The 14,282-nt window shown below is 45.8% G+C and overlaps 1 protein-coding gene across 1 annotated transcript in view; it reads left to right on the top strand.

Annotated features, from left to right (window-relative positions):
* col5a3a (collagen, type V, alpha 3a) overlaps positions 1-12,339 on the top strand; it is a 57,350-nt gene extending 45,011 nt beyond the window's left edge. The window contains exons 48-67 of the mRNA XM_031575730.2: positions 493-546; positions 1,507-1,560; positions 1,821-1,874; positions 2,240-2,347; positions 2,463-2,516; positions 2,956-3,009; positions 3,138-3,191; positions 3,396-3,449; positions 3,822-3,929; positions 4,138-4,191; positions 4,364-4,417; positions 4,566-4,673; positions 5,043-5,096; positions 5,594-5,629; positions 6,291-6,344; positions 6,960-7,305; positions 8,712-8,824; positions 8,950-9,018; positions 9,786-10,019; positions 10,312-12,339. Coding sequence (XP_031431590.1) covers positions 493-546; positions 1,507-1,560; positions 1,821-1,874; positions 2,240-2,347; positions 2,463-2,516; positions 2,956-3,009; positions 3,138-3,191; positions 3,396-3,449; positions 3,822-3,929; positions 4,138-4,191; positions 4,364-4,417; positions 4,566-4,673; positions 5,043-5,096; positions 5,594-5,629; positions 6,291-6,344; positions 6,960-7,305; positions 8,712-8,824; positions 8,950-9,018; positions 9,786-10,019; positions 10,312-10,458 — 1,863 coding nt within the window. The 3' untranslated portion in view covers positions 10,459-12,339. The remainder of the gene's footprint in view (positions 1-492; positions 547-1,506; positions 1,561-1,820; positions 1,875-2,239; positions 2,348-2,462; positions 2,517-2,955; positions 3,010-3,137; positions 3,192-3,395; positions 3,450-3,821; positions 3,930-4,137; positions 4,192-4,363; positions 4,418-4,565; positions 4,674-5,042; positions 5,097-5,593; positions 5,630-6,290; positions 6,345-6,959; positions 7,306-8,711; positions 8,825-8,949; positions 9,019-9,785; positions 10,020-10,311) is intronic.
* The last annotated feature ends 1,943 nt before the right edge of the window (positions 12,340-14,282 follow it).

Raw genomic sequence — 14,282 nt, 5'->3', positions numbered from 1 at the left:
TCTTTCTTTTCCTTTGTAAATAACACACAAACAACTATAATAGAGTGTTAAATGTCTCTCTGTTTTATCATGATGGTTGTAGTATGAGTATACCTTTTGAGACAATTTCCTATCCGTTTCCAAATCTATTCACCGCAAAGGCCAGCTTAATATAGAAAGGTTCCTGTGGAGTTATGGAACGTGTGGATTGATTTAGGTTTCAGCTCAGTAAAGTATCTCTTTCCTACATTGCCCAGCAGCATCATTGTGTTATGACCATTGTATGAGACTATCATTTTGAAGACGCTTTCTCACATTACAGTAGCCGTAGCAGAACAATGCTTTTGAATAATGCAGTCCTCTTAGCTTATCCACTGCTACCCAGGGACATGAGTTGATTTAGATGGAGTGACTGTGAGTCATTGAGTGTGTGGATTGATTTTGGTTTGAATTGAGCTGGGCAGTTAATCTCTCTCTCTCTCTCTCTCTCTCTCTCTCTCTTTCTCTCCTCAGGGCCCCCCTGGACAGCATGGACCCAGAGGCCCTCAGGGATCTATCGGTGCAGAGGTAGGTGACCTTCGGCCCTGTTGGCGGCTGCCAAAGACTCTCAGTTCCAGGACTGGGGTAGCAGAGAGGGATCTGCAGAGGTTGAGAACATTAAGCACCAGATTCAACTGCGCTCCTGGGTCCTCCGTGGGAGTCTGGCGGGCATGATGTCAAACTCATCTCCTCTGTGTTTTTCATGGCTATTCTCACAACCGAATTTTTGGCCACAGCAAAAATGTGGAGTGGAGTGCGCCTCTCTTCTGGAACCAGAGTGCAGTGCCAGTTCACGTTAAAAACTCCACGTCCCATAATCATTTCTCTGGGGGACCCGGCAGTACATCTTCATCCCGCTTCTCAGCCCCTCTTTTTTCCCCCTCTCTCCCTTTGTCCCATGAATCTTCATCTGATTTTTGAGGCCTGAATTATTAACCAGCATTAGAATATAATCCCACTGCGCGAGTTATATTTGCCGCTCTATGAATGATTAAGCAGCGTTAGCCTCTCATTCCCAGAGTCTGGGAGTTATATTTACCTCTAATAATGGAGACCTCTTAACATCTCTCACAGTTTAATAATTAAATCCCGGTCGGCTGACATCCATGGATGACACACTGGCAAGCCATCGCTTTCTCATACTATAGAGATAAAGAAAGGCCATGGAGTCGTAATGCTGTGAATGGACTGTATGGGTGACCCCTTGAGACCACCCCTCTAAGCACCATTATGAAACAGGCTGACACTCCACCTATGCACCGTCACCGGTAAAGCAAGTGCCGGTGCAGCGTATGGTATACGCACGGTGCAGCCTGATGGCATTTGAGTGGAGAGATCAAAAGGGGAAACCGTATTTTGGGCTTACCTTGTCACTTTGAATCAAGTCAAGCTCGTGAAAACAAGACACGATTACAGCCAACGGGCAGGCAGGCAGGCAGGCAGGCAGGCAGGTTGAATGAAGAATGACTCTGTCTGCCTTTTTTATAGGGGGCTGCTGGATTGCCTGGGGGAGTCGGCCAACCTGGAGGTGTGGGAGAAAAGGTAAGGGGGAGTTGGCTCTAGAGAATCTATGTGTGTGTGTGTGTGTGTGTGTGTGTGTGTTTGTGTGTGTGTGTGTCTGTGTGTATCTGTGCGTGTGCATGAGCCTGTGTGTGTGTCTGTGTGTGTGTGTATGTGTGTGTGTGTGTGTGTGGGTGTGTGCGTGTGTGTTGGTGTGTGTGTCTGTGTGTGTGTGTGTGTGCATGAGCATGTGTGTGTGTTAGGGGATGTAGTCTGTGTCTCACTGTGTGGTTCTCTTGCAGGGTGAAGACGGAGAGGCGGGGAGCCCAGGACCTGTTGGGGACACAGGCACTTCAGTGAGTGTTACTGTCTTCCTCTCAATACCGCTCTCTCTCTCCTTTTCTCTCTTCCTGTCTGTTTGTCTCTATATATCTGTTCCCCTCTCTCTCCCTTCCTGTCCTTATTGCTCTTTCTCTCCTTCTCTGTTTCTCTCTCCCTCTGTCTGCCCCTCTATGTTTCTCCCTTTCTCAATCTCTCTCTCTTTCTTTCATTCTCTCTCCATCCCCCCTGTCTGTACTTTTCTCTCTCTTTGTTACTCTAACTGTTATATCCAACATTACTTCCCTCCATCTCTCTCTCTCTCCAATTGACTTTAGTCCACTCTTCATATCGTCTGCGATTACTCACCTCTGTGAATTCCACCTCCTGTCTTGTCTATCAGGGAGGGAAGGGTGAGTTCGGGGAGAAGGGTGATTCAGGACCGTCTGGGGCTGCCGGACCCCCAGGAATCCGGGGCCAGCCAGGAGAGGACGGACCCAAAGGAAACGCTGTGAGTATAGGTTCCTTGTTCTGTCGTTCTGGTTCTCTAGTCCTAGCTCTGTCTGCCACGGGGCCTCCCTGTGTCAAAGTCACCTTTGAGTCACCTCAGATCCTGTTCTTTACAGGGTCCCACTGGTTTCCCTGGAGACGCAGGATCACCAGGAGAGACAGGTGTCAACGTGAGTACCCATGTGGTCATTAGCAAGCCGACACTCAGCAAGGGAACAAGGCAGCACTAATGAGACTGCATGCTGAATAAGGACAGGGATATACTTAAACTCAGAACCTGTCACACTCTCTCTCTCTCTCCTACTCTCTTTCTCTTTCTCTCTCTCTGTCTTCATATCTCTCTCTCTCTCTCTTTTCTCTCTCATATTCTCATTGTCTCCCTTTCTTGTTCTCTCTGTTTCCCTCTCTCTCTCTCTCTCTCTCTTTTTCTCTCATATTCTCATTGTCTCCCTTTCTTGTTCTCTCTGTTTCCCTCTCTCTCTCTCTCTCTCTCTTTTTCTCTCATATTCTCATTGTCTCCCTTTCTTGTTCTCTCTGTTTCTCTCCCTCTCTCTCTCTCCCTCCCTCCGTTGGTAATTGGCGGTGGCTGTCTGTTCATTTTCCTCTCAGGGCATTGATGGCGGACCAGGAGCGAAGGGGGATAATGGGGACCCAGGGAAAGCGGTAAGTACTCATGATCACTCGTGTCCAGTGGCCCCAGGTGTCATAGGAGCACAGGCTGTTTGTGCTCTTTCTCTGTGAGTGCCATGGATATGTGTGGGTTTAACTGGGTCACTGCTTCTGCTCCACAGGGGCCTCCAGGGGCCTCAGGAGAACCTGGCCCCTCAGGGCCACCAGGAAGGAGGGTAAGTGGAAAGTTTTTTCTCTGTGTGTTCATGTTTGTGTGTGTGTGTGTGTGTGTGTGTGTCTGTGCCAGAGAGTGAGCAAATGAAAGTGTGTGTGTGTGTGTGTGTGTGTGTTTGTGTGTGTGTGTGCGTTGTGTCTTTTGAAAATATGACATAAAATGAAATAGCATTTCAATACAGATGTTCTGTCTATCTGCCAATTAGGGTCAATTAGGTCCTGGAGGAAAAGAAGGGAAGCAAGGCAGGAAGGGATCAAAGGTGAGAATGGACCAACTGTCATAGTCCCCAGCTTGGACATCATGTTTGCAACCTCACTGTGTCTCATCTGTTGGCAAACTCTACCAGATATGCCTGTGGTCTGTGACTGTAGCCCGTCCAGTAGTGTGAAGTACACTAAAGCTAAAGCTAATGCTAAACTAAAAAGCACAAAAGCTATGGATTAGATTATGGATTAGATAGCCAAAGAACACACACACAGCTAATTGTGAAACTCATCCATACTGCATCTGACTTTGGATAAAAGATTCTGCTAAACGAATAAATCTAACTGTAAACTGTGAGCTCAGAGGAACTCAGTGGCTGTCTGCCTTGCTCCATCCTCTCCTCTCCTATTGTCTCGCTGTGATCCAGGGAGCTTCTGGTGGCGAGGGGCCTGTGGGTAAGACCGGCCCGGTGGGACCTCAGGGACATCCTGGCAACCAGGGTACAGAGGGACTGCGTGGGATCCCCGGGCCCTCGGTTAGTCACTGGCCTGCACACAAACAAACACACACACACACACACACACACACACACACAAACACACACCTGGTGGTCGGTCACTACACAAACCCTCAGCAGGTTCAGGTGATCAGTCTCTACATACACTATAAATACTTCAGTACTTAGTGGATGTGGAGTGGTGAAAGGAAACTGAACTTGCTTGATTGCTGTGCTCCATCAACAGGGTGAGCAAGGATTGAATGGACCCCCTGGACAAACAGGACCTAATGGACCCATGGTATGTCCCTCCCCCTCCCCTAGAGATCCCTCCCCATGATTCACCATGATCTTGAGGGCTGAATACAATATACTTACAGCACATGCCATAGAGTGCATGTACATGTTCATTTACAGGTCTTTATGCATCACTGTTCTGTTTAAACTTAAGTGGCTTTCTTTGTTCTGGACAGGGACCACCAGGATTGCCTGGACTGAAAGGAGACTCCGGAGAAAAGGGTGAAAAGGTTAGTCGAGCGCGTCTTCAGGACCATGCTAAACTTTCTTTGCATTGACCGCTCATAAAATGACACAAAGATATTTCACAGTAAGATAACAATACCTGTGCAAAGAGCTATTCTTCAGGTTAACTTGTTTCTGCTGTCTTTGTTCCAGGGTCACGGTGGATTGCTTGGTCTTATTGGGCAACCAGGAGAGATGGGAGAGAAAGGGGACAGAGGAGACCCAGGAAGTGAGGGCACAAGAGGAGGCATTGGCGATGAGGTACCTGTACACTGTACACATACGCAGAGAAATGTTTAAAGGTGTTATTAGTGGCATCGTTTTAAAGGGGGGGGGGGACTTAGCTGCGACATAAATATTTGTTTTTGAAAAAGCAGAAACCATACTATAGATTAAGTCACTGTGAGACATTGCAGACACTGTGCTTATGCATGAGAAAAAAAAGAAAAGGTCAAGATATGTGTGTTGTTTCTGGATGTACAGTGTTTCAGTCTCCCATTGAATCCCACTATTTGAATATCTCACCCATGTTTTTTTTATTTTAATTTTTACCTATTCCACCTTAAACATATCAAGGACACCTGTAGAGGCTCTGGACTGTACATGAGTAACTGCTGTTTTTGTTTGCAGGGTATAATAGGAACACCTGGTCCCACAGGACCTCCTGGACCCCCTGGACTGTCTGTAAGTGTTTGCCCCCTCTTCTTCACGCCTATGCTAATCACCATCTGTTTCATTTCTCATTTCCCGTCTTTGTGGCCATTAAATACAATAAGCTTTAGTGTGATGGCTTATGAATCGTCTCCGCTGTGTTGGGCAGTGACGGGTTTATGTCGGTGGCTGCTCAACATGCATAGCCTTCCCTGTTCGTCAGCCAGGGCTTTGTGTTGTGAGGCCAGACGTGACTTAGACGCTTAAGCAATGAGATTTCACAGTCTAGAAACAGCTCGTTGAAACTGTGGTGTGTCAAAAACGAATGCGAACAAGGTTACACCTACCTGCCATCTTTTCCTCTAGGACCAACCCTTTACTTTACCCTTTATTGTTCCTGTGCTTTTAGCCAATCATTTTCAGTCCTCATTCATTGTGTTCATATGTTAATATAAGAGATATGTTAATAAAGTCTACTTCTGTGAAACCATCCAGTGGTCATCTTCTTTCTCTCTCTCTCTCTCTGACAGGGTATGGTTGGGGAGAAGGGATCCAAAGGAGAAGAGGTGAGTGGGGTTGTGAACTGTAGACTCTTCATTCTCTCTCCACGCACGCACGCACACCCACATACACACACCAAAACCACACACCAAAACACACACACACACACACACACACACACACACACACACACACAGACACACACCAACCCCACCTCCAGCACGTGCCGTTGGAGCATATGCCTTGTGAAAAATGTGTATTTATCTGTGTTACTCCCGCAAGGCTTTAGAATGGGGAATTACAGGGAGCGAGTGATGTTATTAAAACTGACAGTGCACGAGTAGGAGTCCTCTCTGTTCCCATCCCTCATACCTGGAGAATCTCTGCTGTATCCCATTTTCAATAAAGACAGTGAAGAGGCCAAGCCAAGGATAAGCCTCAGTTGGAGCAGAAGCCAATGTCCTTAAATAAACTCCTGGTTTTATTGTTTGAAATCTAATGTTCTGAGTGTATTGAGTTTAGAGCTGGGTACCGCCTCCCAGGCACACGATATGCACATATAACGATACATATGCCATGATTGTAAGTAAGTAAGTAATGAAGTAGTATTGCAATCCAGCGATACAGTCGTACTGGGACAGCTCTAACTAAACAAAAGAAACATTGACAAGGTTACTTATGACAAACAGCAAATCACAGTTTCCTTCCTGTCTCTCTTGTACACAGGGCCTCATTGGACCGAGAGGAGACAACGGACTAGCCGGACCACCGGGACCCCCTGTGAGTTCACCTTCTTCAAACAGCGTCTCGCGGTGCTGTGTTCCACACCTCTGTCTGAGTCTCACTCTGTGCAGACTCTTTGAACTCAGCGAGAGCCTCAATCCAGCACAGAGCTGAATCTGAATACCGACCTCCTGCTATGTCCCTCTGCATCTCCTGCTGGCTTAGCAGTGGACGAGCACACTGCTTTTGGGTGATGCATGGGCATAACTACCCAACTGCCCTCACCTTATGAATGAAAAGCCCAACACTGTGCTCATTCACACTCTCACCATGGTTATAGGGGGCTCTGCAACCTTACATTTCCCCCTACAACCCCTACATTTCACCTAATTTATGCCTACCAATATATGTTGTGGCCTGTAGGTCAGGTCATAACCGCACCTAAATTGTGCACAGTAGAAGGCAGTTTGCAGACAATGCATAAGTTAGGCCTTATGTTTCTTCTCACATGTATAACTATGAAACCAATGTATGTTGTGGCCTCACATGTATAACTATGAAACCAATGTATGTTGTGGTCTATAGGTCAGGTCATAACCGCACCTCATTTGTGCACAGTAGAAGGCACTTTGCAGTCACCTCACCTCACCCATCTCATCTATTCCAACTCAGGGCCCCCCTGCCACTATCATCCAGCCTCTGCCCATCCGGGAGGGCAGGAACAAGCGTCGCCGGCACTCTGAGCGTGGCAGAGGTGGGGCGGCAGCTGGCGCGAGGGAGGAGGCGGAGCCAGAACAGGAAGCTGCCGAGGCAGAGGCGGAGCTGGAGGCGCTGAACATGGAGGACTTCCTGCAGGCTGACATGCCCATGCGTGAGCCCGAGGGCATGGAGGAGGTGTTCGCCTCGCTCAACTCCATGAAGACGGAGATCGAGCTGATGAGGAAACCGCTGGGCACTTACGAGAGCCCTGCCCGCACCTGCAAAGAGCTCATGATGTGTCACCCAGACTACAAAGACGGTGAGGCAACCCGCCTTCCAGATGGTGCAGCTGAATTTGAGCGCTCTCTTTTTGAAGTTCATGCAAATGAACCATTATACATTTACTCGCTTACAGCACATGACAGACACACATTCTGATTAGGAGGTTTGCTCCCTGGGTATCAAATCCATGACCTTGGTGTTGTTCCCACTTTCCCATAACAGCTGAGCTACAGGAACACAAAGTTGTTTACATTTGCACATTTAAGAAATAATCGCTTGACAAAAATGAAGGGGTAGGTTTTCAAAATCTGTTTCATAGAACCGTTTGTGATATCTATGCCAATTTAGCTACCTAGCTAACTAACATTAACTAGTTCAAGTAGTATTGGCCACGGAAGACAGGCAGCCTGAACTGTGTATTTTTCTCTTTAAACTTTGTAAGTCTATTATTAACATAGAAATTATATATCCCCGACTGTCAACGCTTTATCTAAACTATACAGCTTGCACTGCTAACTACTGTCAGGGAAAAGACCCTCAACAGTTAGTTAGCAGATTAAAGACACAAACCAGCATGTACGTGAACCGGACTGTTTACGAACAGGGCCCCGACGGAGAACAGACACCTTAAGTCTGTCTGACGTGCCATGCTAAAAACAAGTCCTTTTATTCAAACACAATGTTTACATAGTATGACAGTCAGGATGCTGGGATACACTTAGGATTAGTGCATTTCAGCTGAATTCTACTTCTGCCTACCATGAGTCATTTTCCAACCCGCTTTCTCCTTCTGTCAGAAAAACATCACGTGAGGCATCTGGTTTCACATTCTCGGCTCACTAAGTGTTTTTCCAAAATCAACCTACACACACTTTACACACAACATTTTGAACAAGCCTTTTAGCTAAAACATTCATGATAAAATATACTAATACTTAACAACTACGTAGGATGCTAGAAACAAGGCAAACAAGGCAAAATGTCCACCGAATCTCTTTTCATCCAATCAGAGTGAGCGACAAAAACTTTCAATGTCTGCGCCCTTTCAAATGTTTCGCTCCTTGTCACCTAACCAAGCCCTATCCCTGATATAGCATTTTACCCCAACCCCCTAAATAGATTTCTTACTGTCACCACAGTATCAACAGGATGTTTATGGTCAAAATAGTCTTGAAATAAATGTAACTTTTCGAAAAGAAGCAGCACTTTCACACGTTCCCTCCATTACTTGATGTTGCATCACATTGATGATTCGCAAGACTCTGACAGGATGTAATCCTTCTACTTATTAATGTAAGCCATCCTCGCGGCCTCATCATCTCACATAGAATTAGAATTGATTTCATCATTTGATCTGTGGGGAGAGTGGACTGCGGACGAGACAGCGATGAGTAAGTGTCTAAGGCTTGATTTCGGTCCCGCCATTTGTCTCTTTTCCTCCAGGGGATTACTGGATCGATCCGAACCAGGGATGTCACAAAGACTCCATCAAGGTCTACTGCAACTTCACCGCAGACGGCGAGACCTGTCTGTTCCCTGACAAGAGGATCGAAACGGTCAGTCCCCTTGAGTAGCCCAAAGCGGCTTGCCTGAGAGTGAGAGACTGGCCTGGCGGTTGTAATCTGCCGGAGAGAAAGAGAGGGCGGTAATGCTGATCACGCTCCTCTTCTTCGTTCAACAGGTCAAGCTGGCAGCCTGGAGCAGAGAGAAGCCTGGAACCTGGTTCAGCCAGTACAAGAGAGGAAAACAGGTACTGAATCACCTTCCTGCCCCTCCAATCCAATTCAGTTCAGTTCATTTCAGTCCTGTTCAGTTCAATTCCATTTCATTCTATTCTATTAAGTTCAATCAATTCCCTTGTCTTAAGAGTACCATTTTCATAGCCCTTGAGAATTAGTCAGATCTATAATATATGTACTAGCAGCACAACAGAAAAAATAAATTAAAATAGAAAAAGAACTATATAATGAATACAGAGAAGGGTAATCAGTGTTCCATTGCTGAACTTGAAGTGTAATTAATCTCCTCCTCAATGTGAAATGCTGCAGGCAGTCTTTCGGATCTCCTTGAGTTGTCATTCAGAAAAGGTTTAAGAGACCCCTGGAGCAGAGAACATGCATATGATCAACCCATGCTGCCTGTGACCCACATGACCCAGTCTCATAAATTCACCTTGGCAGATGTCACTCTCTGCTGTCCTTCAGGGAACATTTTGTCCACAGAGACAAAGATCTGTGTGTGTATGTGTGTGTGTGCAATTGTGTGTGTGTGCGTGTGCATGTATATGTGTTTATGAAGAGGGCGAGCAAGAAAGAGAGACGGCGTGTCTGTCTCTGTTTCCAAGCATGTGTCCCAACTTACTTCACATGTACTGCCTTGTGTAGTCCTACAGTGGCACTATGACATGCGGTTCCTTACTGTATGCATTATGCGGTTCCTTACTGTATGCATTATGCGGTTCCTTACTGTATGCATTATGCGGTTCCTTACTGTATGCGTTACCCCTCTCTGGTCTAGCTCTCCTACATCGACACTGAGGGGACCCCGGTCCCGGTGGTGCAGCTGACCTTCCTGAAGCTCCTCAGCGCCACGGCCCGGCAGACCTTCAGCTACTCCTGCCAGAACTCGGTCGGCTGGTTCGACATGTCCTCGCGCAGCCACAAGCGCGCGCTGCGCTTCCGAGGGAGCAACGATGAGGAGATGACGCACACCACGACTCCCTTCATCCAAGCCCTGCACGACGGCTGCAAGGTAAAGCCCAGACAGACCGTGAGATCATACGTTTTCATGTTGTAAATAAGATAGAATTAAGCAAATAAGTAAAATAATAAACCATAATTTCAGTAGTCTTGTTGAATTATTATCGCCACTACCTCTATTAACCACAGTATTTTAGTGTGTAACAGCACATTTATATTCATATTAATTAATTAATTAATTATTAATTATTTATTAATGCTGTTACTCAGTTTACTACACAATACTGTTGTTTTGGTAGTAATAACCCTCCTTTAACTCTGTTCTGTTCTGTTTTCCATCACAGTCTCGACAGGGCCATGAGAAGACAGTCCTGGAGATCGACTCGCCAAGATCAGACCTCCTCCCCATCATTGATGTGGCTGCCTCAGACTTTGGGGGAACCAATCAGAAATTTGGATTCCAAGTTGGACCTGTCTGTTACACTGGCTGAAAAGCTCCACAGATTGATCCACCAAAGACTTAAGACTTGACCCATGCCACACAAGCAATATTTATTATATTTTATGTTCATGTGGTGGGTTTGTGGTACGTTTTCTAATGACTTTTGGACAACCAATGGGGAAGTCAAGCTCCACTGTTCCATGACAACACAAACAGTGACTATCCAATGGACTTACAATGGGATGAACCCAGCACATTTACCAAAGGGAAGTCTTCCAATTAGTCATATTTAATTTTTTGTTGTTTGTTTTTTCCCTTTTTGCTGTTATTATTTACATTCGTTCACCATTATGGAGTTTTTGTGTGAGAACCAATGCTTTAATTGGTCTGCAACACCCAAACCTTGCCAATGCACTCAGAAAGGCACCTAATTTTTGGGGGCTAGACTCTCATTGGTAACATACCACTAAGTGACCACTGCAGCGATTTTACTTGGTGTAGTCCAGTTGGCTGTGGTATTAGTTTGTTACATGATTTGAATTAATATGCCACTCCAGGGATTAGCTTTGAAATTGTGAAGTAAACATTGCTATATTCACGTGTATAGCCTTGACTGCAATAAGATGCTAAGCGAAGCCATGTGCCGTCAGTGGTCAGGAACAAAGAAAAGCAGTTTGTTTCCGGTACATTCTTCACCGCTAACCTACAATGTTACTCATTGCACTGTGCCTATCTCTGCGCACAAACAATGGCAAATGCCAGCCTGAATAAGCATGGCTGATGGCTGTCTGAGATGGCTAAGTTTGTTTACAGGGTATGGTTGACATGACGTGGAGAAGGGTACTCTATGAATACAAATGCACATTTATTTTCTTATCAGACAGGTTTGTTTACAAACTTTTCAGAATGGTCATCATTTCTGTGGTGCTTATTTCCGCTGTGGATGTGTGTGCGCATCAGCGGGGTATGCTAATATTTCGCCTGTGAACAAGTAAAGGTCAGGATTTAGGCATTTGTGAGGAAAATGAGCCGGAGAGTTGTTTGTCGTCTAGAGTATTATACTTCAGTGCCTTCCCATCAAGACTGACCTAATTTCATCTGACTGCCAGGAAAAATAGTGTTTGTTAGCGGGAGTAGAAAAGAACACACACGCACACACACTCAGAAAAATGTAATCTCCCACATCTCACTTGCAGTTTTTAAGCCATTTATTGTTGTATGTTTGTTTGTTTGATTTAGTTTTTTTCTTTGATTTCCTTCCTCTTTAGTTTGTACATTGTCATTTTTTTTTTGTGTTTTGTTCGTTCAGTTGCTCTGCTGTGGTGCTAATGACCATGTCTTGTCATTTTGTTTTTGTTGTTGTTTTTTGTTTATGTTTATTATCATGCCTCGGGGGGCAGGGTGAGGAGGCATGGGGAGGTAGACAGCCCAGGTGACTGCTGGGTGGAAGCGAGGATAGTTTCAGTGTTGAACTACTGTAAACCCCTTTTGCCTTTAGCATATAGCACACCCACAAACACTCACACACACACACACACACACACACACACACACACACACACACACACACACACATGTACCAATGAACATTCAGGGAACATAGACCGAGGGCACAGTGCACTTCAGCTCCAAGGTAACGTGGTGCTCCTCCATGTCCTACATAGACATGTACTCTTGTTAGCTTACCTTGTTTCCTGTAAATATGTGCACTCTACTCATTGCACTGTGGATCCAATTTCAATTTGTCCTGGCAATCTGAAAGTGTTACGAATAGCGTTGGTTCCTGTTTATCTCCGCCTCCCACCCCACCCTGCCCCCTCCAATGTATAGTGCCTGTGGTATATATTGTACAGTTATTCTGAAGTATGAAACCTAATAATAATCTGATGCCTGATTGAAAATCAAATACATTTGTGAACCTGACAAATAATGAGTTTTCCAACTCCAAATGTGTTGTTTTACCTCAAACCTTTAATGGGTTCACGCTTACCTGTGATGGCGCTGTGGTATATGTGCTGGTGTATAGAGTTTTCACACTTACCTGTGATGGCGCTGTGGTATATGTGCTGGTGTAGCCTATGCTAGCGCCTTCCCATCGGTTATTAGCTTCATCCAATGCTTTCACTCAGGAACTAATCAGTAGCTCACTTACCCACTTCCACCAGACACACACACACACAGACACACACACACACACGCACACACACACACACACACACACACACACACACACACACACACACACACACACACAGAGCGAAATGTAATCAACACTGATTCGCTCCCTAATTCATTTATTTCAATTAACTTGTTTTTTATTCCTCAAGAGAGAGACAAAAGGGGAAGAAGAGCCACCAGAGTGAAAGAGAGAACGTCAGTGTGTGTGTGTGTGTGTGTGTGTGTGTGTGTGTGTGTGTGTGTGTGTGTGTGTGTGTGTGTGTGTGTGTGTGTGTGTGTGTGTGTGTGTGTGTGTGTGTGAGAGAGAGTGTGTGTTAGAAAGACAACACTCAATTTAAGAGGAATAGGCTAACGATCGTTTCCTCGTTATTATGCATGCACACACACACACACACACACACACACACACACTCCTCGCTCTTCGCACATACTCATCTTTGACTCCTTTTGTCCACCAAGGTCCATTTGTCCTTTTCCTTTTTTTAAGTGAACATGGTGCAACACATATCACTGCAGATAAACTGCACAGGAAAGAAAAGATAAGGCCGCCAGACTCTGTTGGGACTTTCCCTCAAGGTTAGTCTGGAATCAAGGTTGTATTTCTTTTATTATTATCCTTATTTTATTTATTATCCTCACTTCTTCTCTTATGACTGTTCGACACAATTAAACTTTCATTCATTCATGACTGCATCAGTGGCATAGCAATGGATGGGGGAAAGAGTCACATGACTCTCACACTGTTCCAGGTGGGCCAGTAGACCTGCGTCTGTCTCGCATGGCAACAGGAGTCTGTCCGTCTGCGCTCCAGTGCCTCTCGACCAGCTCTGCTGCTGCTGCGAAGCCGAGTTTGGGTTTGAGTTCTGTCATCTGGTGACAGGATTGATGTCTGTGCTGTGCTGTGCTAGTCTGTGCTGTGCTAGTCTGTTGGCTGTTAGATACGCGTTGCCCGTGCGCCTTATCTTCATGTGTTCGTCAACACGGCGCGTTAGATGTGAAGATGTGAAAGAAGACACTCTGGGCACCATTGCCTCATGCACACCCCCCCCCCCCCCCCACACACACACACACACAAAAAAGATCCCTGAGGGTCTACACACACACACACACACATTCATTAAAGTCAGCTTTATTCCCTACAACATTTTTCTTTCTAGGACATGTAGCCTCCACCTTAATCTCTCTCTCTCTCTCTCTCTCTCTCTCCCTCTCTCTCTCCCTCTCTCTCTCTCTCTCTCTCCATGCCCCTAGCTTCCCCAAGACAGTGTGACACTGATTCTAGCCAGGCTGAGCGTGTCGCCATAGCACCATGCAAAATGAGCAAATTAAACAGACACTCACATTAACGGGGAAGTGAGAGAGGGCAGGGGGGAAGGAGAATGGGGGCAGGAAGAGAGTGTGAGAGACTGTGCAGTTAGGCTGTTTGTAGAGAACACCCAGACGACCCATGGAAACAGCTCCTCCACCAGACAACACAGACACTGTTGTGTCACGATCAATAATAAAAGAGGGTCTTTTTTTCTCTCTCTTTCTTGCTCTCCACCTGTCTCTTTCTCTCTTTCTTTCTTTGAAGAGTGTGAATGTAAGCGTTATGTGTCAGTGTTGTTGTTTTGTTTTTTCAGTGCATGTCTTTGTTGCTGTGGCAATTTGCCTTCATTCATTTATTCATTAGCCGTGTGTCGCGTGCTATGTCTG

This window comes from Clupea harengus, chromosome 1, assembly GCF_900700415.2.
Source record: "Clupea harengus chromosome 1, Ch_v2.0.2, whole genome shotgun sequence".
Lineage (NCBI taxonomy): Eukaryota > Metazoa > Chordata > Actinopteri > Clupeiformes > Clupeidae > Clupea > Clupea harengus.
This window is presented reverse-complemented; position numbering and strand designations above follow the sequence as displayed.